Raw genomic sequence first — 27693 nt, 5'->3', positions numbered from 1 at the left:
AACGCGCCGGCAGGAACTCTGCGCAGATTTCCTTCCCAAAAGGACATTAGTGAATCAGATAGGTTTTAATGACAATCGACAATGGATTCATGGTCGTCATTCAGCTTTTAATTCTAGATTTTTATCGAATTCAAATGTTACAAACTGCCACGGTGGGATTCGAACCTGGGTCGCCAGAGAGTTACGCTGGGCCTCTCGGATCACTAGTCCAGTGACAGTATCACTAGGCCACTGCCTCCCCTAGGGCAGAGGACCAAAAGATTCCTGAGAAAAGTAGCTTTTAAAATGTGTCTTAAAGTAGGAAGGAGAGGTGGATGAAGAAGTTTAGGGAAGGTCTTCCAGAGCTGGAGGTTTGAGCGGCTGAAGACCAGCAATGATGGAGCAATTAAAATTGTGGCTGCTCGAGAGCCTAGAATTAGAGGAGCATAGAGAACTCAGTGCATTGTGGGGCTGTGAGAGATTACAGAGATGAGAACCTTTTTACAAAAATGGCTAGAAGCAACGCAAGGGAGGAGTGGGAGGTGTCGCAAGCAGCTGCTACTAGACTGCTGACATTGTGGTGGAGATCTGAGTGGCCGATCAAGAAGATCTTCCAGGTAGAGGAAGCATCTAAGTGGATTAGGAAAAGTGGTGAGGTGACAGTTAACAACTTCTGCAATTTTCTGAGACTTAGTTATCCAGGTATTGAAGTGACCAGTAGGGTCAACAATAACAAAATCAATGGGCGCGATTCTCCGCTGCCCACGACGGGTCGGAGAATAACGGGAGGGCCTTCCTGACATTTTTCCCGCCCTCCCGCTATTGTCCCCCCCCCCCCCCCACCCACGGCCGCCCCACGACACGAATCGCTGCTCGCCGTTTTTTACGGCGAACAGCGATTCTCCCCAGGCCGATGGGCCAAGTTCCCAGGCCTTTACGGCCGTTTTTACGAACGCAAACACACCTGCTCTCACCGTTTGTGAAAACGGCCGCAAAGTGCCGTCCCGGACAACCATTTCACCGATTGGCATGGCCGCACCACGGCCGTGCCAAGGGTGGCATGCGCCTGCGATCGGTGGGCACTGATCGCGGGCAGCAGGTCCGATACCCGCGCACTATTTGTTCCTCCGCCGCCCCGCAGGATTAGTCCGCGGGGCGGCTGAGGGGCATGACGGCCCACGCATGCGCGGGTTTGACACATATGCGTGATGACGTCATCCGCGCATGCGCGGGTTGGAGCCGTCCAACCCGCGCATGCGCGGCTGATGTCATCGTGCGACGGTCGCTAAGCCCGCAATGCCGTGCTTCACGGGGCCGCGCTGCTAGCCCCGCCTGGGGGTAGAATCGGGTCCCGGGAGGGGGCATGGAGGCTGCCGTGAAACACGGCCAGTTTCACAGCAGCCTTTACGACTCGCCGCATTTGCGGAGAATCGCGCCCAATATTTATGCCACAGTTACAGTGTTTTAAAAATCAAACTACTGCAGACGCTGGAAATCGGAAATAAAATCCGAAAATGCTGCAGCAGGTCAAGCAGCATCTGTAAAGTGTACTTCTAATGTAGGATCATTTACCTGTTACTCTGTTTCCTTCTCCGCAGATGCTGCCAGGCCTGATTAGTATTTCCAGCATTTTCCACCATCTTTAATGTTTATAGTAATGCTGCTCATTCAAGTACTTTGCATCATGAAAGGTTTTGCAAATTAATAATAAAAATCTTTATTATTGTCACAAATAGGCTTACATTAACACCGCAATGAAGTTACTGTGGAAGTCCCCCAGTCGCCACACTCAGGTGCCTGTTCGGGTACAATGAGGGAGAATTCAGAATGTCCAATTCACCTAACAGCACGTCTTTCAGGACTTGTGGGAGGAAACCCACGCAGACATGGGAAAACGTGCAGACTCCGCACAGACGGTGACCCAAGCCGGGAACGGAACCTGAAACCCTGGCGCTGTGGAGCAACAGTGCTAACCACTGTGCTACCGTGATTGTAAACAAAAGATTGGAGGTGACATGGGAGCTTTAAAAGAAAAATATTTCCGGAGGACAAAAAATTGTGCGTTGCTATTTTTAAGGAATCAAAATTGAGCAGCTGAAGTAGCTGCTTAGATACTTCACACAAAGAGTGAACTAAACATGTAAAAAAAAAGGTTTATGATTCCTAAAAATGTCAAGATAATTGGCTTATCTCAAGTTCAAAATGTTCCACAGTTTCACCACTCTACATCAAGTGAGTTATATTGAAGACAATAACTCTCATTCAACCTTGTGTATGTACAGTAGATACTGACTTACAATTTTACAAAGCTGTATCTTGTGTTTGAGTCCACATTCTATCAATCACAACAACAGCGGCACTGTGGCACAGTGTTAGCACTGCTGCCTTAGAGCACCAGGGACCCGGTGTCAATTCCGGCCTTGGGTGGCTGTCTGTGTGGAATTTGTATGTTCTCCCCATGTCTGCGTGGGTTAACTCCGGGTGCTCCGGTTTCCTCCCACAGTCCAAAGATGTACAGGTTAGATGGATTGGCCATGCTAAATTGTCCCTTAGTATTCAATGATGTGTAGGTTAGGTTGCAGGGATAGGGTGAGAGTGGGCCTGGGTAGGGTGCTCTTTCAGAGGGTCGATACAGACTCATTAGGCCAAACGACCTGCTTGTAAAAGGATGGCACGGTAGCACAGTTGTTAGCAATGTTGCTTCACAGCTCCAGGGTCCCAGGTTTGATTCCTAGCTTGGGTCAGTCTGTGCGGAGTCTGCACATTCTCCCCATGTCTACGTGGGATTCCTTCGGGTGCTCCGGTTTCCTCCCATAGTCCAAAGATGTGCAGATTAAGTGGATTGGCCATGCTAAATTGCCCTTACTGTCCAAGAAAAGGTTAGGTGGGGTTACTGGGTTACAGGGATACAGTGGAGGTGTGGGCTTAAATAGAGCGCTCTTTCCAAGGCCGCTGCAGACACGATGGATCGAATGGCCTCCTTCTGCACTGTTGATTCTATGATTCTATGAACACCATGTAAACAGTCGCTTAGAATCAACTAAACTAATCAAAGTACCAATCTCAAAGCCACAAAGACCTAGAAATCAGAGAAACATTTGAAATGTTTGCTCATTGGGTGAGGCGATTTGGTTGCAGGAACCTTGCGATTTGGACAACGTGTCAAAGCGATGTGCGACTTCCTAAACCATTGAGCTATTAATGTTTATACTTGAAATGAAAATGAAAATGGCTTATTGTCACGAGTAGGCTTCAATGAAGTTACTGTGAAAAGCCCCTAGTCGCCACATTCCGGCGCCTGTCCGGGGAGGCTGGTACGGGAATCGAACCGTGCTGCTGGCCTGCTTGGTCTGCTTTCAAAGCCAGCGATTTAGCTGAGTGAGCTAAACCAGCCCCTTCTGACCATGATGACATGTACATCCAGCGTTTGTCTTCCAGAGATCCCAGGTATAACCTCGTTAGAAGTATCACCTCATTCGAATATCAGGGACACCAGCACCTCCAGCCCAAGAATGAGGAAAATTGGATGGATTCTCTCCAATGGAGTACAGAAAAAAGAATTACTGCTCAGAGTACGAGCTGGAATTAAATTCGGTTTTGAAAATTAATTAAACTACTTCTGCCTATCCAAAATCATCATCTGTCAAGTCGAGTGTGTTTTTACACAAATATTTTGGAAGATGTGTACGGATCCATTGGGATTCAGAAGCTAATTTGCTTCACCTCTGCCATCCCTACTGCTGATGTTTGTGCATAGAATTTCAAGCTGCACTATTTATACAGCAATGATGAATAGGAAAAGAAGCCATGAGGTTCTAACAGAAAAAGAATCAACAAAACATGATTGCGCAAACATACTCTGTGCTCAATGACACAGCACTCATCATATTTCAATTCCCGAAGGCATTCATGGGGATATGGATGACGCTTAAGAATAGTTGAGCATTAAACATGGATCAGCCTAAAGGAATAGGATATTGATTAAGTCTTTGAACATGACTGCAAAAGAAAATTGCAATGTGTTCCATATTGGATATATTTATGGCTGTTGTCTTGCAAGTCACCTTTCAAGATTGGGGGATGGTGTCAACTTTTCTACTTATTTGTATCCTTTTAGGTAAATAATAGCAGACATTTTTAATGGTCTGAAATTTGTTTGCAATGAAACCCCACCCCTAACAGGATACCATTGTTGTGTTAGATACACTGGTATAACACTGGTTGCAACTGGATGCAGCATAGATCAAAAAGATACTCCAGACCTTGAAGTTAGTTCAATCAGGTTTATTGAACTAATAGCACAGTTAGCACAGTTCTCTGTGAGTTCGACTCTCTGCTAACTTAAGTGTGGTTACTCTGTCTGACTGAACCAGATTAGCTCTTAGCCACGTGGTGGGGGTGTGAGATTGTAACAACACCCTTGACTGACTCTCTAGATGTTCATCAGTGGAAAGAGGTGGAGTGTGAGTGCCTCGTGTCTTTTATAGTCAGATCCCACCCCTGGGTGTGCTGCCTGTTTATTGGTCATGTCCTGTTCTCTGTGTCCATTAGCTGCTTGTCTGTATATCATTATGTGTGTCGGCATATCATGACATCTCCCCTTTTTTTTTAATGTTTGGATGACATATGTGAACGTATTTACAAGAATAGGCCAATATTAACATATTACATACAGTGGATGTGAACATATGTACATGTGAAAACAGCTGTCTAATGCGAGAACACAGAACATAGCAAACAGAACAAATGTTCATAAGTCCAGTCTCCGTGGCTTGCGTCTGATCCTGGTCGACCCCCGCGGGGAGAGGTGGTGGTGGTGGTGGGGAGGACAGCACCTTGATGAGTGGGATTGAAGCCTGACTGGTGGCCTCATGAGTCGAGGTATCAGGAGGTGGCAAAGCAACAGAAGGAAATGGAGAAGAATGTGGTTGCGGGCAGGCAACTCTGCACAGTGCCCGTCTGTTTCGTCGAACAACAGAACCAGGCGCACAACATACGAACGGGGGACAGCCTGTCGAACAATGACAGCTGGAGCTGACCAGCCTCCATCAGGGATCTTGACCCGATCAGTGTCTGACGGGGATAACACAGACAAATTGGTGGCATGAGAATCATAGCCCTGTTTGTGCTGGTCTCAGAGTTGCTGCACCTTCTGCAGCACAGGGAGGTGATCCAAGTTGGGCACGTGTATGGCTGGAAGTGTCGTTCGCAGGTCCTTGTTCATCAGTTGAGCCGGCGACATGCCAGTGGACAGTGGAGTCACCCTGTATGCAAGCAGCGCAATGTCAGACGCAGAATTCATGGCCTTGCAGATGAGCTGCTTCACTATGTGCACCCCTTTCTCAACTTTTCCGTTTGACTGCGGATAGTGTGGGCTGGAACTGATACTACTGGGCAAACCGAGATCATTCATGGCTGCTGAACCACGGGCCATTGTCACTCATGACAGTGAGTGGGATACCATGCCTGGAGAACGTCTCCTTACAGGCCTTGATGACGGTCCGAGAGGTGAGGTCTGAGAGCTTCACGACTTCAGGGTAATTGGAAAAGTAATCAATGATTTTCACGTAGTAATGACCCATTTGCATGAAAGAGGTCGATGCCAACCTTGGACCACGGAGAGGTTTCGATTTCATGCTGCTGAAGTGTCTCCTTAATATGCGCTGGCTGGAAGCGTTGATAGGTCGCACAGTTAAGGACAATGTTCGCGGTGTCCTGACTGATCCTGGGCCAGTAGACAGCCTTCCCGGCTCTGCGTCTGCACTTTTCCAAACCCAGGTGGCCCTCATGGATTTGACGGAGCACCAAGCTCTGGAGACTGTGTGGAAATACAATCCGGTCCAGTTTGAGGGGGTTACCATCAACCACCGTCAGGTTGTCCATTACATTGAAAAATGGAGGGCACTGCCCTTTTACCAGCCATTGGCTAGGTGTTGCATAACACGCTGCAAGAGAGAGTCCTTGGCTGTCTCCACAGATATGAATCATCTTCTCATCAGATGCCGGGAGGGTGCTAACAAACAGCTGCACCTGTGACTCAACCTGTGACTCAATTTGCCGGATGACGTTCAGTGGTTCACTAGGCACAGTGATGGAGCGGGATAGTGTATCGGCAATGATGAGTTCCTTGCCAGGCGTGTAGACCAGGTCAAAGTCGTACCTTCTGAGTTTGAGGAGGATGCACTGCAACTGAGGCGTCATATCATTCAGGTTCTTGTGGATACTGTGGACCATGGGCGTCATTTCCCTTGATGCGTAGGATGAAGTGTCATCGTGTTGCAGCAGGATCGCACCGATGCCATCCTGGCTCGTATCTGTTGAGATTTCCGTTTCCCTGTCTGGGTCGAAAAATGCTAATACGGGTGCAGTGGTGAGCTTGGCTTTCAGCTCCAACCACTCTGCCTGATGGGCCGCCTTCCACTCAAAGGCAGTGGACTTCTTCACTCGGTTTCGTAGTGCCGTGGTGTGTGAGGCCATGTTTGGGATGAACCTGCCCAGAAAATTGACCATGCCCAGGAAGCGCAATACCGCCTTCTTGTCTTCCGGGACCTTGCTGGCTGCGATGGCCTTGACCTTGTCTGTGTCGGGGCACACGCCCGGCTGAGAGATCTGGTCTCCTAGGAACTTGAGTGTCGACATGCCAAAGCAACATTTGGCCCTGTTCAGCTTCAGGCCATTGGCGTGGACACAGCGGAATACCTGCTGGAGATGGGAAACATGCTCCTCAGGGGTCGTGGACCATATGATGACGTCGTCCAAGTACACACGAACCCCTTCGATGCCTCCCATCATCTGCTCCATGATGCAATGAAATATCTCCGATGCGAGACAATGCCGAACGGCATACGGTTATAGCAGCACCTGCCAAACGGTGTGTTGAAGGTGCAGAGCCTTCTGCTGGACTCATCCAGCTGGATTTGCCAGAATCCATGTGACGCATCTAACTTGGTGAAAAACCGTGCATGTGCCATCTCATTGGTGAGTTCCTCCTGCTTCAGGATGCGGTAGTGTTCACGCATTATATTCTGGTTGAGATCTTTGGGATCAATGCAGATGCGCAGGTCTCCAGAGGGTTTTTTAACCACCACCATTGAGCTGAACCAGTCAGACGGTTCGGTTACCCTGGAAATGATTCCCTGCTGCTGCAGCTCCTTGAGCTGTTCCTTCAGGCGCTCCTTCAGCGGAGCCGAGACCCGGCGTGGTGCGTGGCCCACTGGGCTGGCATCAGGTCGCAGTAGGATCTTGTACCGATATGGCAAAGTGCCCATCCCGTCAAACACATCTGGATACTGAGCGAGGATGTCGTCAATGCCAGCTTGAAGATCCACGTTGGAGGATGTTGTTGAATAAACCCGCTGCACCAGGTTTAGCTTTTTGCAGGCATGCATGCCCAGTAGGGATGCCCTGTCCGACTTGACAATTTCAAACCTTAGCCGTGCATGGGTATTCCGGTTGGAGACGAGTAGATGGTAGGACCCCAGTGCCGTGATGGCATTACCGTTATAGTCCAGGAGCAGGCAGGCTGCTGGAAGGACATGGGGGGCTTCTTGATGCGTTTGAAGTCTGCCTGTGAGAGGAGGTTGGCAGAAGCACCTGTGTCCAGTTTGAACTGGATGGAGCAGCGGCTGACCTGCATCACCGCAGCCATTCGTCCTCCGAATCCACAGCGAGGATGGACTGAATGCGAGATGAGTTAGGTGTGGCATGTTCACGTGTGGTAATGATGCCCACTCGGTAGGCTGACTCCAGGAACTCGTCCTCTGGATCCGTTGTACTGCCAGGATCAGAATCCTGTAATCGCCGCTGCATATTCTGGACGCGTGTCGTCGGAATTGGGAGCGCTGGCCTCTAACTGGTGGTGCAGACCTGCACAAGGCGGCATAGTGTCCAGGCTTTCCGCAGTTTAAACACTGCCTGCCTCTTGCAGGGCAGTGTCCCTTTAAGTGGGCTTTGCCAGTTCGGGCATGTCATGATGTTGGCTTCGAGACGCGGTGTACGTCGTCACACATGCGCAGTGCGGTCGGCAGACGTCTGCACCTGCGCAGTGTGGGTGTCAGCTGCTTCGTTATCCCATTCGCATCGCGCATGCGTGGGGGTCCGGGAAAAGCTCGCAAAATGGCCGCTGTCTTCAATGCTGAGGCGCTGCATCTGGGAGATGGCCTGCACACTCACTGCCTCGTGGGGGGCAAGTTTCTCATTTTCAGCCGATTTGTATTAGGAATACCTATTTTTTGCATGCTCCTGCACTGTACATGTTTCAATCGACACTGGCAGAGTCATATGCTTGATTTTTAAGAGCTGCTCTCTCAGAGGATCAGAGTGAACTCCAAACACTATTTGGCCTCTGATCATGGAGTCAGCAATATCATCAGTTGCAGGACAGCGCTAGAAGGCGGAGGCTAGTTAAGAAGGCATTGAAAGATTCATCTTTACCTTGAAGACGTTGTTTGAATATGTAGCGCTCGAAGATTTCATTGGTGTCCACTTCACAGTGACTATCGAACTTGGCCAGGATGGTCTGAAACTGTGTGTTGTCCTGGCCTTCGGTGAAGTTAAATGAGTTGAAGAGTTCGATGGTTTGATCACCCGCTGTTGAGAGGAGAAGCACGATCTTTCTTGCATCAGACGCACCCTCGAGGTCTGAGGCTGCGATGTACAGCAAAAACTTTTGCTTGAATGTCTGCCAGTTGGCACTGAGATTGCTGGAGGTCCTGAGCTGGTGAGGAGCCTGAATCTTCTCCATGGTTCGGGATACATTTGCTGGTCGTCACGGAATGGACTGAGGTAAGCCACCTTAAATTAGTAGTCACCTGGTATCATGTCATGTTAGGTACACTGGTAAAACACTGGCTGCAACTGGATGCAGCATAGATCAAAAAGATACTCCAGACCTTGAAGTTAGTTCAATCAGGTTTATTGAACTAATAGCACAGTTAGCACAATTCTCTGTGAGTTCGACTCTTTGCTAACTTAAATGTGGTTACTCTGTCTGACTGAACCAGACTAGCTCTTAGCCATGTGGTGGGGGTGTGAGATTGTAACAACACCCTTGACTGACTCTCTAGATGTTCATCAGTGGAAAGAGTCGGAGTGTCAGTGCCTCGTGTCTTTTATAGTTAGATCCCACCCCTGAGTGTCCTGCCTGCTTATTGGTCATGTCATGTTCTCTGTGTCCATTAGCTGCGTGTCTGTATACCATTATGTGTGTGTCGCGTATCATGACAACCATGTCGCTTCTTTGCAGATACCTTCAAGATAATATCAGCAAATGATGTGATCTTCAGCAGTTTGCGTGCCAACCTTGGTGTAAATGCCATTGAAAAGTTTAAACTTGTTAATTGAGGAGTAACTGAGTTTTTAGCAATCGGCTACGTTATGATTACTATTGAACAACTTCTCGCACCGTGAAAACTTTTTCTTTTACAAGTGTACAGTCTCATTCCTTAAGAATTTAAAAATTACATTATTTTGTAAAATAAAAATGTAAATTTATGTGTGATATTTCAATGCCACCTCAATCCTAAGCTTTGTTTTGTTTTCTGTGAAATTATTAAAATATGAATTATAAAACCTGTCTTTACTTCCTGTTTTGCTGTTTTCTACAATCTGAGTGGCCTCCCTAATGCCTGCACAGTTGCTAGACATCAGAGATTGTGCAAAAACTCAAAGTTATATTAGAATAAAGGAAATGACAGGCGAGACCATGCTAAAATCTTATGGGAAGCTGTTTTTCTTTAGATTAGCAGCAAACAACATTCACTACTGACAGCAAACTACAGGCCATTACCTGTCCTAGAGCAGCTGAATAAAGCCTGTTTTCTTTGTGGCAAATGTGTGTACAGTTTCAGCTGCTGTTAGCTCAACAATGATTGGTGAGTCACACAGCTTTTATCACTGGGATGGTGGGCAGACAGCAGCTCCAAGTTTATTGCCATTACTACACAACATCAGGAGCCAGGATACATGTTACATTTCATTCTCACTCTCAGGCAAGTATCCCAATGCACAGTATGGCTCACAGGAAAGTGGGTTGAACAGGACACTGAACCTGTATCTTCCCATTGTTGCCTCTGTTACCACTTCAGGAACTGGGCAAAGCATATCAAAGTAATAGCACACACACACAAAACTGTTCTTTTCCATAAAAGGCCTGTAGTTTTTCAGAGTGCACCATCATCCCAGCATATATATATATTCATTCTGACCAGGCAAATGTGAAATCACATTCATACACAAGGAACCATTATTACATCTCGATGACACACCATTGCCCCAAACAGTAATTGACATGAATAAAATCTCATTAATCAATCATACAGATAATACGTACATGGATGTCAATGGGCGGCACGGTAGCACAATGGTTACCACTGTTGCTTCATAGCGCCAGGGTCCCAGGGTCGATTCCCCGCTTGGGTCATTGTCTGCGCAGAGTCTGCATGTTCTCCCTGTGTCTGTGTGGGTTGCCTCCGGGTGCTCCGATTTTCTCCCACAAGTCCCGAAGGACGTGCTGTTCGGTGAATTGGACATTCTGAATTCTCCTTCTGTGTGCCCGAACAGGCGCCAAAATGCGGTGATTAGGGTCTTTTCACAGTAACTTCATTGCAATGTTAATGTAAGCCTACTTGTGACAATAAAGATTATTATTATAAAAAATCTGATGGCTTCTTAAGCCATTTGTTTTTCCTGGCCATCTGGCTCCTTTTGTCAGAGTAGCTGCATTTTGGCAATAAACCAAGTTCTGAAACAGGAGTACACACTCTGAGAGGGGCCCATTTGCTTTGCTTCTCAAGAGTCCTCCTCATGCATGTTTTTCATTCCTAGCAAGAGACGCAACCTTGTACAGACCACTGTTGGTTTTTTAGCTTATTGCCTGCTTTGCTTTATTAACTTAATGCTCCCAGCTAAAGGCCCATTCCTAAAGAATCGTCTAAAGTAGATCAACCTATTCACCACCTCCTCCTTCAGGTACAATGCCTCAAGAGGGTGTTGCTTCCATTGCTTTGACCCCTGATTATGCTTGGCAAAATACAGCAGTAAGGCTGAGCCAGATACTCTCTCACTTTTAGTTCCTGCCGCCAGGTTTATAGGAAGGATTTACGGGCTGATAATCAACCTGTTTGGCCAAGTTATGAGCACCCCTTCCGTTGTCACCAAGCCCTGAATTGGAACTGGAACCCAGAGTTAACAGGCCCAGAGAAAGGGTCTGTGCCACAAGTCCTTACGCTTATTCACCTCGCATGTTGCAATGCTCCCTGTGCACAGCCAGGTTCTATTATTACATTTGTTTACTTGTGATATTGAAACAAGGAAAAATACAATTGGGAAAAACATGATGCACTATTTATCTTTGGTTCTGTGTTGAGGAAAGTGATCCCCACAGACTCCTATCAACAAATGAAGGCTTGATTCTTCATGAACTTCAGATGAGGAATCTTGCAGTTACATGCCTTAATTGATTCTTAATTGGCATTTTGCCCACCAAGGCTGAATGAGAACTAAATTATGCGACTTTTGTTTGGTGAGGGACAGATTAAATATTACGGGGGGGAGGGGGGGGGGATGGGTTTTCGAGACAAACCAGTTCTGGTAAACTGTTATTTGGCTCTGTTTGATCAATTCAAAACTTGCCACACAATAACTTTTTCCCTCTCGCTTCCAAGAACTGAAATCAGTCATCTGATTATTAATTATTTCAGACGGTGTTTAAGAGTACAGAAATGCTCCAATTATAAATGCAGCTGTATCTGAGTAATTGGACCCAGTTAAATGTAATTAGCTCTTAGTTCAACATGATTTTTCTGATTAAATTAACCTAAGAGGGTGGGAGAGAGGAAGGACAACCCAGTATGGCTGGATTGTACAAAGTATACAAAACTCCTTAAAAAGGCTATTAAAATGGTAATGATCTCATTAGCTCTGTTAATAGAAAATTCACACAACCTACCCTTGTATTTCAGAGTAGTCAAGTGTGCAAAGTGAGTCCCTGTGTGTGTGCGTAATCCTTTTTAACAATTCTATTGGTTGGGTGCCCAGCAGCAAGTATTGATCGCTTCTCTCCTGAATTGGTGGGCAGGTTCAGCAGCTGTTGCTCCGTTATTTCATCTGGGTAAGTAGAACAGAAATGTGAATGTTTCACTCTTTAATAAAGTCTCAAGGTTGAAATTCTTTGTAACATCAGTATTTTTTTCTATTGGGCCTTTTGAAGTATTCCCGTACATTAAGACCATAGTAAGCCTGCACTGTACGCGTGCAGAGTTAGGAGATAGACTGTGTTTGATCTTTTTTGGGGGAGTAACCAACTATTACTTGATGACCTTTCTCGAAATAAGTGGGATCATCACCCATGGGAAATGAAATGAGATGTAGTCTCAGCGGTTGGGGATAATTGAACAAAGGCATGTAGTTGCAAGATTCCTCACCAGAAGTTCATTAATTTTGATATTTATGTTATGTACTGCAGCTTAAGAAACAAATGGAGTTGGAGCATATTCTGCAGTAGAGACTGGAGCTGGAGCGCTACAATGTCTGTGGTGGTGATGAGGTGTAATTACAATGTGGCTCGCTTAAATTGGCAATTTCTGTTATGAAATGTGGATGTAAAAATAACAGAGGGGAAGAGGGAGTAAGGTTTTGTAGACCGGAAGTGTGCAGGTGTAAGGTTAACATACTGTTGATTTGATTGGAGACAAATGCTGTATATAATAAACGGCTGCCTGTCATAAATGCAGATATCATACTTGAAAGTGCAAGAAAAGCCAGTCTGACTTTGAAATGGTTTTGGGAACCATTTCATTCAATCAACCTCCAACTGACTGGAGCAGAGAGAGTACCTTTTTAGTAACTTGAGAGATGTATCAGTGATCTCAAATTGATCTGAGTATTTTCTGAGAAATGTATTTTGTGATTTGATGAATGCAGAATTTCATCTTTTGCAGCCTTCCAAGGTTCATTTTAGTTGCAAACATTTAGCAGCAGAATAATCCTGCAGCAATGTACAATGTTGTCTGATTTTGATATGAGCAGCATCAAAAGAATTCGGCTAACTTTTACAAATGCATACATTATTTTAATACATGTAATCTCTCATGCAGTTTAAATAATGACTTTACGTTTAAAATTCAGATTAGTAACCTGCGATTTACATTGCAACAACTAATCATTCTATGTCACACGTGAGGAAAACTCAATACAAATATTCTCAAACTGCTTCTTAGCAATTTTCAAGCATAAAATGGGACAAGCAGGGATGTTGGAGATGCTAAATGTGTTCATGTCGGCAGCACGGTGCCGCAGTGGTTAGCACTGCTGTCTCACGGCGCCGAGGTCCCAGGTTCAATCCCGGCTCTGGGTCACTGTCCGTGTGGAGTTTGCACATTCTCCCCGTGTTTGCGTGGGTTTCGCCCCCACAACCCAAAATGTGCAGGCTAGGTGGATTGGCCATGCTAAAATTGCCCCTTAATTGGAAAAAAATGAATTGGGCACTCTAAATTAAAAATAAAAATGTGTTCATGTCTCCCTTTTTAGAACACTTAGGATTATGTGTCAATTCTGAAGTATGCCGTTCTCCAACGTTATGTTTATTTATGGAGAACAGCAGGGGGGGGGGGGGGGGAACAAAATGTAATCTGCAAAATTAATTTTGAAAAGTGTAGAGAAAATCAGCTAAAGTGGTAACCTGCAACTATGATGGAATTTGTTAAATCATAAAATGGTCAAGCCACAATACTTAACCCTGTGACCTAGGTGTGTACTCCTTTGACTGTTTTGTTTTGTGAGTTTGGTTATCAGAAGGTTTGACTTGAGCAAGCTAACATTCCACACAGTCTGTGTATACCTTCGCATTTGCATTCCATGGAACCTTCATGACATTATGATGAAAGTTTGTAGCAAGGTCAGCTGTTCTGTTGTCAAATATTAAAACTGTAATGTTGAATTGATTGACAGCCTTGCCTTCAAAGGAAATGCTGGAAAACCTTTTAAGATTTACTTGAATTTCTGATGTTTTGTCCAGGCTTTAGAGCAAATGGTACTACAGAGTAAGGCCTGGAAATGTTTACCAAAGGAAGTACTTACTCGGCTGAGTTCTATTTGAAAAGCGATATGCTTGTCTGTTTATTATATATCTAATATCCTTGTCAAATATTACTTGTAAGTAAAGTTGATTACACATGTTTTGGTTTCAAGCTACTCTACTCACCATTTCCTTGAAAGACTGTAGACTTTAGTCCTATAATTATATTTGGCATTAGCTATTACCATTATGGTAGATTTGTTCTGCAAAGTTGGAAGCTAAAGATATAACAGAAGGAGATGCGTGTAACACATGTGTCTTTGCCAGTACCAGTAGAAGGTTTCCTTGCTTTTATTATGTTCCTCTGCTCTCTGCTACAAAACACACCACTGGCCTGGGATAAGGGCAGCACTGGATTCTGCATTTCCCTCACTGTGGGGAAAGCTCACTCACTCTCTCGTGCTGGAACAGACTATGCTTCCTAATAGGTAATTGTAGTTGTGTTGTGGCATACCATGAATATCGGCACTTACAGGCCCCTGCAACTTATGGAAGAGGGGAGGTGGGGGGGGGGGGGGGGAGATGGCGGTGCAGTGGTAATGTTACTGGACTGATCTGAAGGCCCTGGTTAATACTGTGAGGGAATGGGTTCAAATTCCACCACCACAGCAGCTGGTAGAATTTAACTTCACTTAATAAATCCGGAGAATAAAGCCAGTCATTAATAATAATGGTGGCCAGAGGGCAGCATGGTGGCCTAGTGGTTAGCACAACCGCCTCACGGCGCTGAGGTCCCAGGTTCGATCCCGGCTCTGGGTCACTGTCTGTGTGGAGTTTGCACATTCTCCCCGTGTCTGCGTGGGTTTCACCCCCACAACCCAAAAATGTGCAGAGAAGGTGGATTGGCCACGTTAAATTGCCCCTTAATTGGAAAAAATAGTTGGGTAATCTAAATTTATAAAAAAAAAATTTTTTAAAAATAAATAATGGTGGCCAGGATAACTAACGTCAATTATTGTTTTTAAAAAAAACATCTGGCTCACTAAGGCTTTTTAGGGAGGAAATGTGGTCAACTCTTAACTGTGCTCTGAAATTAACGGGCAATTAAGGATTGCCTTGCCAGTAAACGTTCTCTTCCCTCCCCCCTCCCCCATATCTCATGAATGAATGAATTGAAACAACAGTAGCATCATCAGTGCCGAGCTTGGAAGTATTGTTTTTTTTTCTATAGATCAGTAATTGCTAAATTATTTTTTTTAAAGCAAGGGCCTAGAATTCATATTCAACAACTACTAAATGCAAAAATGTTCTGTCCTCCCAATTGTGGCTGTCCTGAATAGTGACTGTTGGCAGATTCAGCTAGTAATAATTTCCATTAGTTTAATAAATGTTATGGCAATCTGGATACATCTGAATTTGGTGAAATACTTCTCTGTATTGATTGATGGAGAGTGTGTGTATATCTATATACTTAGATCCAGCAGAGGGTGCTATATAACAAACTATAGATATATTATAGCTTACGCAATGGTAGATGCTCAACAGATGAAAATAACTTCATTTCATTTGTCAGACTGCCTGTTTGTATTAGGGCAGCATTTACAGTTTCACTGCTTTGTTTTTAACTGTTAATATTTCTTCCATGCTCAATTCTCCTGAAGCTGTAAGCACCAATACCTCAATACTACTTTTTTTATCCAGGCAGAATGTTCGAAAATGCTTTTTCATGAATTTTCAAAAGTGGAAAAACATGGCAGCCAATTTGTAGGCAGTCATCAATGTCAAACAAGACTTCCGGCCGTGGCTGTGAAGGAGTACGTTGCATATTTGGTGGCTCCCGCTCTGGTCGGACTTTTGGACCTTTTCCCCTGATTTTCTACCGAACTTGAATTGTAAAACTGATAACAGAGGCAATTGTGTACTGAATTCCCACATCGGTGCATGGAGAGGAGGACTAGAAGTGCTCGTAAAGGCAGAAACAGAAAGACAGAGAAGGCTTGGGCTGAAGCTGCAGCAGGAGACAGCATGGCGGAGAACCGGACCTCTGGTTTGTCAACCCAGCAGTCAACGGAGCAGCTGATGCAAGTTATTCAGGAAGGCTATGCGCGGGCAGCACGGTGGCGCAGTGGTTAGCACTGCAGTCTCACGGCGCTGAGGTCCCAGGTTCGATCCCGGCTCTCGGTCACTGTCCGTGTGGAGTTTGCACATTCTCCCCGAGTTTGCGTGGGTTTCGCCCCCCCCCCCCCCCCCCCCCAACCCAAAGATGTGCAGGTCAGGTGGATTGGCCACGCTAAATTGTCCCTTAATTGGAAAAAACGAATTGGGTACTCTAAATTTTTTATTTTAAACAAAAAGGAAGGCTTTGCGAAGCAAAAACGGGACTTCTTGGACCCAATAAAAGCGGCTGGAGTTGAGATTGGACGTCCAAGATCGGGCTGAGCAGGAGGAACATCAAACTGCGGGGGAGTTGGAGGTGGGGATGCTGAGAGACCAGGGGGGGGGGGGGGGCCGAACCCGAGGCGGGGGTGGGGCGGAGGGGGGGGCGGCCACCGCGCATGCGCTGGTTGGCACAGGCCCAACTGTGCATGCACGGGACCCGAGTCTCTGGCGCCCCCTAGCACATGGCGCCCCGGGAGACTGCCCGAGTTGCCGGTGCCTTGGGCCGGCCCTGGTCAATGATATCAGGGGCTGGTTTGGCACACTAAATCGCTGGCTTTTAAAGCAGACCAAGGAAGGCCAGCAGCACGGTTCAATTCCTGTACCAGCCTCCCCGAACTGACACCTGAATGTGGCGATTAGGGGCTTTTCACAGTAACTTCATTGAAGCCTACTCGTGACAATAAGCGATTTTTCATTTCACTTCATTTTCATTTCATTAGCTGGTCCACAACTCCTCAGGAGCACACCGATCGCCTCAAGCGGGTGTTCCACAGAATCCACGAGCATGGCCTACATGCAACAGAGCCAAATGCTCGGTCGGTCAATCAGAAATCAAGTTCCTTGGCGACCACATTTCGCAGTTCGGCGTGCAGCCAGATGCAGACATGGTGTCGGCGATCAACGCAATGAAGGCGGTCCTCCGCTTCCTAGGGATGGTCAACTTCCTTGGGAAGTTTATCCCCAACCTTGCATCACACACCACAGCTCTCCACCATCTCGTTAAAAAAACTACGGACTTCCAGTGGCTATCCGTTCATGAGCAAGAGTGGCATGAGCTCAGGGCGAAACTCACCAAGGCCCCAGTGCTGGCGTTTTTCAACCTCGCCAAGGAGACGGAAACATCCACCGATGGGAGCCAGGCTGACATTGGGGCAGTGCTCCTCCAGTGGGACGATGACTCCTCCTGGACCCCATTCGCATATGCCTCTAGAGCCATGACACCTACTGAGCAACGATACGCTCAGATTGAAAAAGAATGCCTGAGCCGCCTCATGGGGATCGACAAGTTCCATGATTATGTATATGGCCTCCCCAAATTCACGGTCGAGACGGACCACAGGCCATTGGTTCACATCATCCAAAAAGACCTCAATGACATGACGCCACGGCTACAACGTATCGTCCTCAAACTCCGCCGCTACGACTTCGACCTGGTGTACACCCCAGGCAAAGAGCTCATTGTGGCCGATGCACTCTCTAGATCTATCACCACACCGTGTGAGCAGACTGACTTTGTCTGTCAAATAGACGCGCAGGTGCAATTCTGTGCCTCCAACTTTCCGGCCACTGATGAAAGGGTCATGCAAATTCGTCAGGAGACGGCCAGGGATCCTGTACTCCAGTGGGTCATGCGACATCTCACGGGTGGTTGGCAAAAGGGGCAGTGCCCCCAGTTTTATAATGTAAAGGACGATTTAGCGGTGGTAGACGGCATACTAATGAAACTGGACAGAATTATGATCCCACAGAGCATGCGAGAGTTGTTCCTCGGCCAAATCCACGAGGATCACCTGGGGGTCGGAAAGTGTCGCTGTCGAGCCCGAAAGGCAGTATAAACTGGCTGTGTTCAAAATGGAATGCAATCAATGCTACCTCTGGCCATGCAGCACTCCTTCAGTGAGACAATGGAAACTAATGTTTTACGTCTTGTGCAATTTCACAAAATTCATGATCTTGAATCTTCTCCGAAATTATTATGGTCGAAATGAGTTTTTTTTAAAAAAAAGAAATTTTTGAAAAATGCTTCAATTCCGTTTGTTCAGGGATCAACTAATTCTGGTGTGTTTATGGACATCTGCCATTCAATGGCCACGCTGCGCCTGAAAAGCAGCTCGCCGCAGCCCAGTAAGGCCCATTTAAAAACCGCAGACCCGTTGTCTTTTGCAAAGAGCTAGATGGGCTGAATAACCACCTCCTGTGTTGTGAGAATATATGCTTTTCAACACTGTTTTCTCCTGCCTAGCGGGTTTGCTCCGGCATTTTCCTTTGGCTGATCAGAAAACATCATGCAATATTTATGCCTCTCCAGTCTCTTCCTTGCTGGCTCTGCTGCGAATACAATGTGCTGCTGTTGTATTGTGCCAGTAACCTGATACAAGTCATTGCAGAGTTTGGTTTACAAGCAACAAGGCTCTGCCAAATTACCTGGCTTTGAGTCACATTCCTGCTGCCAGGCGAGAGCTCCGCGTATTTCTGCTTCCAAACACAATCCATTCCGCAGTCACTTTGTCACTTTGCTCAAGCATCAAACAAAGGTAAAGCTCTCAAATTCAGTAAAGGGAAAGGAGTGAGTCCAATCATCCATAACATTAAAACAGCACTGGTCAAAACAAATGTTGGAAACTGTAATGAACCAACTTTGGGCACACAAGCAACCAACTTGGGCATGTTCAGCAAACCCCCCACAAGCTGTGGGGAAGCAGGGTAGCATGGTGGTTAGCATAAATGCTTCACAGCTCCAGGGTCCCAGGTTCGATTCCCGGCTGGGTCACTGTCTGTGTGGAGTCTGCACGTCCTCCCCCTGTGTGCGTGGGTTTCCTCCGGGTGCTCCGGTTTCCTCCCACAGTCCAAAGATGTGCGGGTTAGGTGGATTGGCCATTCTAAATTGCCCGTAGTGTCCTAATAAATGTAAGGTTGGGGGGGGGGGGGGGTTGTTGGGTTACGGGTATAGGGTGGATATGTGGGTTTGAGTAGGGTGATCATGGCTCGGCACAACATGAAGGGCCTGTTCTGTGCTGTACTGTTCTATGTTCTATGTTCTAAGCACCACTGTGATAATGACCAGATAATCTGTTTTTGTGATGCTGGCTGAGGAGTAAATATTGGTAAGACTGCCAGGGAGAACTCCCCTGCTCTTCTTTGAAACAATGGGCAACATGGTAGCGCAGTGGTTAGCACAGTTGATTCACAGCGCCCGGGTCCCAGATTTGATTCCCCGCTGGGTCACTGTCTGTGCGGAGTCTGCACGTTCACCCCTTGTGTGCGTGGGTTTCCTCCGGTTGCTCCGGTTTCCTCCCACAGTCCAAAGATGTGCAGGTTAGGTGGATCGGCCGTGGATTGCCCTTAGTGTCCAAAAAAGGTTAGGAGGGGTCATTGGGTTACGGGGATAGGGTGGATGTGAGGGCTTAAGTGGGTCAGTGCAGACTCGACGGGCCAAATGGCCTCCTTCTGCACTGTCTGTTCTATATAGGCATGTTGGGTGACCGGCTGAGATAATGCCACGGGCATCGCACATTCACTCAAGATTTTGGCCAAACACAGTGGTGGGCAACCTGAGACTTGAGGACCACACACAGAGATATTTGGTTGGCGTTGCATACTGGCAGGGTCGCCACATTCTGCTGATTTCCATCCACTTCGTTTTTTTCCTACCAATATGACTGAAGTGATACGCACATAAACAAGGGCAAGTGAAGTGTGTGCCGATTGCTCACGGCATTGACTGTGAAAGCCGTGCGCCCTCTGCTTCCAAAGTGTAACTATATATTTTGTTTTTGCCCATTGAAGTTGATAATTCTTTGTTAAAATATAAACGATTGAGCATTTTCTATAACTCGTTATGAAATATTTGGCTTGCCTTAAATATATTTAATCCACTTTATGGGGTCCTGGTTAGTCAAAATTGCCGATTTCAGTCTTGAAGCCCCTGAGATGGAGGGCCGCTCATGTGGCCCACTGACTGGCCTGGGTCACCGATCACTGGTTTAACATTGCATCTGACAGTTGGCACCTCCAGTAGTGCAGCATTCCCTTCATACTGCATTGGAGTTCAGCCTTAATTTTTTTTTGAGTATCATTCGAGTCTAGGATCCTGTGAGTCAGTGATGAGAGTACAACCAATTGAGCTACAGCTGATGCATGTGTCGATGTGCCAGGGTGTGGGCGAGGAAAGGTAGCAAGGTACCTGATCATGTCTAAAAATAATGAACAACGCAGATTGATTTATTTTCCCCCCTTCCCCATGCCCCCTACTCCCCCTCCCCCATACCCCTTACTCCCCCTTCCCCATGCTCCTTATTCCCCATGCCCCTTACTCCCCCTTCCCATGCCCCCTACTCCCCCTTCCCCATGCCCCCTACTCCCCCTTCCCCATGCCCCTTACTCCCCCTTCCCCATGCCCTCTACTCCCCCTTCCCCATGCTCCCTACTCCCCCTTCCCCATGCCCCCTACTCCCCCATCACCATGCCCCTTACTCCCCCTTCCCCATGCCCCTTACTCCCCCTTCCCCATGCCCCTTACTCCCCCTTCCCCATGCCCCTTACTCCCCCTTCACCATGCCCCCTACTCCCCCTTCCCCATGCTCCATACTCCCCCTTCCCCATGCCCCTTACTCCCCCTTCCCCATGCCCCTTACTCCCCCTTCCCCATGCCCCTTACTCCCCTTCCCCATGCCCCCTACTCCCCCTTCCCCATGCCCCCTACTTCCCCTTCCCCATGCCCCTTACTCCCCCTTCCCCATGCCCCCTACTCCCCATGCCCCCTTCCCCATGCCCCCTACTCCCCCTTCCCCATGCCCCTTACTCCCCCTTCCCCATGCCTCCACTCTCCCTTCCCCATGCCCCTTACTCCCCCTTCCCCATGCGCCTTACTCACCCTTCCCCATGCCCCTTACTCCCCCTTCCCCATACCCCTTACTCCCCCTTCCCCATGCTCCTTATTCCCCATGCCCCCTACTCCCCCTTCCCCATGCCCCTTACTCCCCCTTCCCCATGCGCCTTACTCACCCTTCCCCATGCCCCTTACTCCCCCTTCCCCATGCCCCTTACTCACCCTTCCCCATGCCCCTTACTCCCCCTTCCCCATGCCCCTTACTCCCCCTTCCCCATGCCCCCTACTCCAACAGAGCAGCTGCACAAATGCAAAATTCCACCTTGGTCTCCAAAATTAGACCAGTCTCGGTTTGCTATCTCTCGACACTTCTTCCTCTCCTGTGAACTGAAAAAAAAGAGAGAGCAATTTTGCAATTATTTTTGAAAAGCTAATGGTTTGAAAAAATCTCTTGAAGGTTAATCCAAATGTGGAAGAGCAAATATCAAATTTTAATGGGAGAAACAGAGGGTGGGATTCTCCCAGCCCGGGGCAGGATTGGAGAATCGGCACCCCCAGTCATGGGCTGCTGTACGGCGGCCGGACCGCCGATTCTCTGATCCGGATGGGCCGAGTGGCCGCTCTTAAAAAGGCCGAGTCATGCCGACGCCGTCCACACCTGGTCGCAGCCGGCGGGAACTCTGCACGCAGGGTTGGGGGGCAGCCTGTGGAGAGGGGGGCTCCGACCCCAGGAGGGTGCCTCCAATGGGGCCTGGCCCGCGATCGGGGCCCACTGATCGGCGGGCCGGCCTCTCGCTCCCCGGGCCTATTTTCTTGCGCGCCAGCCCCTGGACTCCTGCGCCATGTTGCGTCGGGGCCGGCACGTTGAGGGAGGCCACTGCGCATGCGTGTGTTGGCACCACGCGCATGCGCAGATCCCACGGCACACAGTCCGCGCCGGGATGGGCGGCTGGAGCGGCGTGAACTGCTCCAGCGCCGCGCTGGCCTCCTGTAGGGGCCAGAATCGGTACTCCCAGTGGCCCGTTCACACCGTTGTGAAACGCGACGGCGTTTCCGACGGCGTGGACACTGTGCCGCCGAATGGGAGAATCCCGCCCAGAGTCTCATTTAGGGTGTTTCTCGACACCTGTGACCCCTAATGGCTCATTTAAATATGTTAATCTGGATCTTGCCCAGTGAGGGTGAGATCCAGATCGCGACGTCACGTGAAATCCCGTTAGATTTCACGAGGCGTTCCGAACGTCGAAAATCTCGTGAGATTTAACAGTCTCGTCATGTCACCGAGTTGGGCATGGCGAAGACGTTTGATTGTGCCCTGTGTCACTGAATCTGGGAACAAGTAACTCAAATTAAATTGGAGCTTTTAAAAATTGTAGACCATAGCTATAATGAGATGACATTAAAAGTCTTTGTGGGACTATAATACAGGCCCTGTCTGCAAAGTTGGAGAAATAGTAATGCTTTAAAAAACATATTAATACAATAAGTTGGAAATGTCTTGTCTCCAGGAGGCGCAGTAGATGCCTTTGGGATCAGAATCTAATTAATGCCAGGTTACAGGCACAGTCTATTCAGGTAAAGTCAAATAAAGGCTAATTTGATGAGCAGAATAGACAAGCGAAAGGCTGAAACAAACTAAGTCTATTCTTAATGGCCTGACACCCTATTAACAGCAGGAATTCTTCAATATCAGAGATTACGCAAGTTTTCTTTCCCTGTTTTTTTATAATGAATGGCTTACCAGCTAATGAGGGTCTGCAATGGTCGAAAAATAGTTTGAATCACTGATGTGGTGTTGCGTGCCTCAATAATGTCATTGTCCATTGACAAAAGATGCGGATAGATATTAGCAATGGCAGATAATATAAATAAGGGATAAGAGACCTGCTCCTCTTCAGTTCATCTGAAAGGCTCAAGTACTTATGTCAAGAATATGCTGGCTGTTGCTCGCTGCTGGAAGGAATTCGCGGGGATGGAAACCGCAGTGGTGAAAGTAACATTTCAATTTGTTTTTACATGAAGGGGGAAGGATGGGGCAGATGGTGTGGGGAAGGGAGGGGGAGGTTGTTGAGGAGATTGTTGGGATTGGGGGCGGGTTGTTGGGGAGATTGTTGGGATTGAAACAACAGTCAAAGGTGTCCAAGAGGGAAAGGGGAGAAAGTAGGATATGAGTGGAAGGGAGATTTTTGACTTGAACCATTAATTCTGTTTCTCCCTCTACAGATACTGCCAGACTTGTTGAGCCTTTCCAGCACTTTCTGTTCTGATCATAAAAATGAGGGAAGGGCCAACGTGGGAGTCAAAGGAAAAGTTGAAAGCAATAATTTTTTCTCCCCCCCCCCCCCCCCCCCCCACATATTTTATTGTCCATTTCCTGAGTTGCAATCATATTTCATTTTGAAGACATTTGACTTTATTCACCTAAAATGTATCTGTGTTTCCAGTAGCTGGTTAATGTCTTGTATGCCCACCTGTTTTCTTCATTTATTTTTTCCGACAATTTGGGGAGGGGGGAATGGACAAGATGGGCTGAATGGTCTCCTTCTGTGCTGTAATTTTTCCATGATTCCTTTGGTTTGGTTTTCTGTCAGAATCCCCTCTCCACTGTGAGGTTTATTTTGTCAGGAATGGTAGTACTTTTCATTTTGTAGGTGTTCACTCCCCGTGTCCCTAATCATCTTCCTGAGGATAGGAACAGGTAGATGAGCTGCATCAGGGCTCGAATGAGGCCACACTGAAGCACTTTCTAGGAGATTGTTGCTGCGTGAATCTTCCTTCCATTTTCCCATTCCTTCTCTCTCTATCTCTTTGGTTGCCATCGGCAATTTATCGCTGGTCACCCAGCTGAGTCCAGAAGGCCACTGCGTCAGATATTGGCAATAATCTCTTGTGGCTGCTCAGGGTAGCTCTTTGCATTTTAATCGCTGCTCTACATGGACTTGTTCTCGGCATGAATGTGGTGTAATGTCAACAGTAATAATAATGGTGCTCGGAACTTTCAAAAGCGAATGATGAAACGCTTAGAAATGGAAATGTTTGTGAGGCTGGAGCACCATTTGTTGAATGTCAGTTTCAAAGCTGGGCTGAATGGTCACCTCCTGCAGTTTAAGATTCTATAATTCCACAGTGAGCCATCACAAAGGATCTTCAACTGATTCATTTAAATTGCTTTAAACAGCCATTCTGTTTCAAATCCCCCCCTTTATTTTAAATATGTAAAATGATGCATGTGCCCAGGATGTGTTCTAACCAATTGTGAGATTGAGTGTAAATTGCTTGCAATTTCATTTGTTGTATGTCAAGCAAGTGATTTTGGTGTTAACACAGAGTTCCATGAATTGCTACACTGGATGTGTGAGTGCCTGAGTGTTGTGGTTTTCAATAGTTAAAAAAAGAATAAGATGAAGGCCCTCAAAATGTTTGCTTATGAACATATGATAATGAATAATTTGTCATGAACATAAGTAATTCAACCAGCCTGCCGTTCTGCCTCATCCCTTTGGCGTGCATGCTGCCAACGTTCCACCTCTCTTTGTAATGTCCTGCCATCATTCACTCTCTGCACTTCACCCAGCGTGTAAACGCAGTTTTCAGACTATTTCTCCAATCTTCATTCCCCCTGGTGTGTCTGCACTAATGAATTTTGTTTGGTTTTCTTGTTTAAATATTATTACGCCTTCACGCAGCAATTCTTCACCCTCCTGGTCCTGGCTGTGTTCCTGTCTGCTTATTTTTTGTTAAATATTTTTTTTTCCCCCCAGGAGATGAATATTGAGGTCATGTTCCTGCTGAGATTCATTGGCTTGGCTTAATCTCCACTGTTATTAATAACATAGTTGTTGTGAGTCAAGGATTTTCACAGTATTATCAAACACATTTAACATGAATGTGCTTATTGCATGGAAAATGTCAAATGACAACCACAACTGCTTCTGTTATAATTGAGGTGGAGCTATAACTGTGAACACTATAATAGGGTGAACACTTCTACTTAACCTTAATGAAAAGAGCAATTTTACATCTTGAACAAAAAAACTCAATGCATTTGCATTCATAAAGTTAAGGGCGCAAAACACAAATAAAAGGCTAACAGCGTGTTGGTTAATAGGAATTGCAGATTAGCCACAGGTGTGACTATGGCAACACTTTTTTAGTCACATGCATTCATTTTAACAGATACCGCCTTCTATACCATGCAGCTGAAGTACTTCATGGGTTATAGCTACTCAACAAATATCTAACAGCATTCAATGATCAGGGAAGTCGCTCACTCAACAATGAAATGCTTGCGTTTGTTTTGCTATTTCATCAGCGCATGCACACAAAGCTCAAAATTGCATTCATACACGAATACATGTGTTCATGTCACGTGCCTAAGAAGGTGCCTGCTGCTCTTTTTTTAAAAACCCTAATCAGAAATGCAATTGTTCAAACAGCTAAAGCAAAGTGCAGGAAATTCTGAAATAAAGACACAACATTTTGGAGCCATCAGCAGGTCAAGCAACAACACGGGACTGAGAAACTGAGCAACAAATGCAATCTGCCAAATCGCTAACCAGTCATTTGTGACGGGTAGCTAACATACTGAATAACATGAGTGTACAACAACCTTAAAATGGCTTCTTCCATCTAAATGCTGATACTACTTTCTCTTTGTTTACAGAGATTGTGTGTCAGTCTGATTCTGATCCTGCTCTGCTCGTTGGCCTTTACCACAACCGACATCCCCAAGTGTTGCCGTCGGCAAACGTGCTCCTGCGAGGTCATTAACCTCCTGCGTGGAACAGGGAGCCATGCAGCTGGCATCCTCACTCTGGGCAAGCGGAAAACAAATGCCCCCTTCCAAAGCCGCCTGTACCACCTTCTCCATGGCTTGGAGAAGCAGGCCGGTGGCATTCTTACTATGGGAAAGAGAGAAGAACCTTCGGTGATCCTTTCAGCCGGAGGCATCCCAGGAGAAGCCCGGATATGTCGGAATGTCACTTCTCTCCTGGAGAAGCACTTCAGTTGGGCTGGAAAGGTAGATTTGCAAACCTATACAGAAACCCAATTGGCCAATAAAGGTTTAGACCCAAGAGAATGTTTAGCCCAACTTTTGAAACTGTGTTTTAACAGCAGTCATACCGTTACAACTTAGGATGGAATGGTATGGCCCCTCCAGCTGACTGGAGTTTCCAGTCGCGTCAATGGTATTTTGAATGGCTTGCTACATTTCACCAGTCCTGCCCCACGGCAAGGCCATAAATCGCCGCCCTTAGTTCTTTCACAGATAGCACGTGCTTTTTGTCAGTTACCTTGTAGCTAGTTTTCAGCATGTGATTGATGTTTGTTTTTAAAAATGACTTTCAGACTGCTACAATGGTCTTTGAAACTACCTGAGATTGTCTCTGTGGCTGAATGTTTGAAGTGTTCCTACTTGAATGAGTTTACGGTTAATCTATAATAAACTATCTATTCCGAAGTTAAAGTAAAATGTAAGTTTATCAAAGAAATGTTCTGTGTAATTTATCTAGTTCTAATTTTTATAGTGCAATGAAGTCCTTCAGTCAGCCTCCAGCAGACATTTTTTAAAATTCTTTCAACTGGATGTAGGTGTCGCTGGCTATGCCTGTGTTTATTGCCATCCCTAATTGCCCTTGAGAAGATGACAGTGAGCTGCCTTCTTGAGCTGCTGAACCCATATTGTGTAGGTATACCCACAGTGCTGTTAGGAAGGGAGTTCCAGCATTTTGACCCAGTCACAATGAAGGAACGGACGGCAATATATTTCCAAGTCCAGGAGGGTGTGTGCTACTTGGGGGGGGGAGCTCCTTCATCTAGGAATGTGGGGTATGGACAGTACATCATCAATCTGTCTGTGTTATCTCTTAACTAGATGTAAATCCAACTTGTTGCTCCAAAGTCTGTCTCTTTTGACACCAGGATAAAGTCCAATGGGTTTGTTTCGATTTGTTGTATTTCGATTGCCATTGTATTTGTTATAAATGTTAATTATCTGTTGTTGTTGTAAATATGCTGAAAATGTGAAAAAGGAAGAGAATAAAAATAATTTAAAAAAAAAAATTGCATTCCTCTTTTGGACCCAGCGCTTACCCAGAGGTATATGCAAAAAGTCCATATATGGTGCAAGTTGACTTCCCACCCCTTATGCTGTCCCAGTGTTTCCTCGTGGGAATACCATAGCTGAGGCGAGTTTAGCTTAGTTGACTGGACAGCTAGTTTGTGATGCAGAGTGGGGCTAACAGCATGGGTTCAATTCCTGTACTGACTGAGGTTATTCATGAAAGCCCCGCCTTCTCAACTTTGCCCCTCGCCTGAGGTGTGGTGATCTTCAGGTTAAATCACCACCAGTCAGTTCTCTTTCCCACGCCCCCCCCCCCCCCCCCCTCCCCTCCTCTCTCCCCCTCCCTTCAAAGGGGAAAGCAACCTATGATCACCTGGGACTATGGCCACTTTCCTTTACTTACCGTAGCTGAGTAAAGGAATTCACAGTGAGAAGAATCATGGTTCTGGACCCATCATTCTGTCACATGTTAAGGCACCGGTACTGTGTCTATTCATTTCGAATTGAATTGGCTGAACAAGCTGGTCTGAAAAGAAACATTTTTTGTTGGCAAGACCTTGATTCTCTCATTTCTGGGCCATAATTAGCATTGACATTTAATAAATATCATCACTGAGAATATGATACACAGAAAAACACACAGGCAAC

General features: G+C 46.6%; 1 protein-coding gene across 1 annotated transcript; it reads left to right on the top strand.

The window, feature by feature from the left end:
* Window positions 1-11808: 11808 nt before the first annotated feature.
* Window positions 11809-27007, top strand: LOC119954298 (orexin-like). The gene is made up of 2 exons (XM_038779409.1): window positions 11809-11880; window positions 25645-27007. Exons 1-2 carry the CDS (start codon window positions 11878-11880, stop codon window positions 26116-26118), a joined length of 477 nt encoding a protein of 158 aa, XP_038635337.1. The 5' UTR covers window positions 11809-11877; the 3' UTR covers window positions 26119-27007.
* The last annotated feature ends 686 nt before the right edge of the window (window positions 27008-27693 follow it).

Source organism: Scyliorhinus canicula, chromosome 19 (assembly GCF_902713615.1).
Source record: "Scyliorhinus canicula chromosome 19, sScyCan1.1, whole genome shotgun sequence".
Taxonomy (NCBI): domain Eukaryota; kingdom Metazoa; phylum Chordata; class Chondrichthyes; order Carcharhiniformes; family Scyliorhinidae; genus Scyliorhinus; species Scyliorhinus canicula.
The sequence above is the reverse complement of the archived record's forward strand: the minus strand, read 5'-3'. Positions and strand labels throughout refer to the sequence as shown.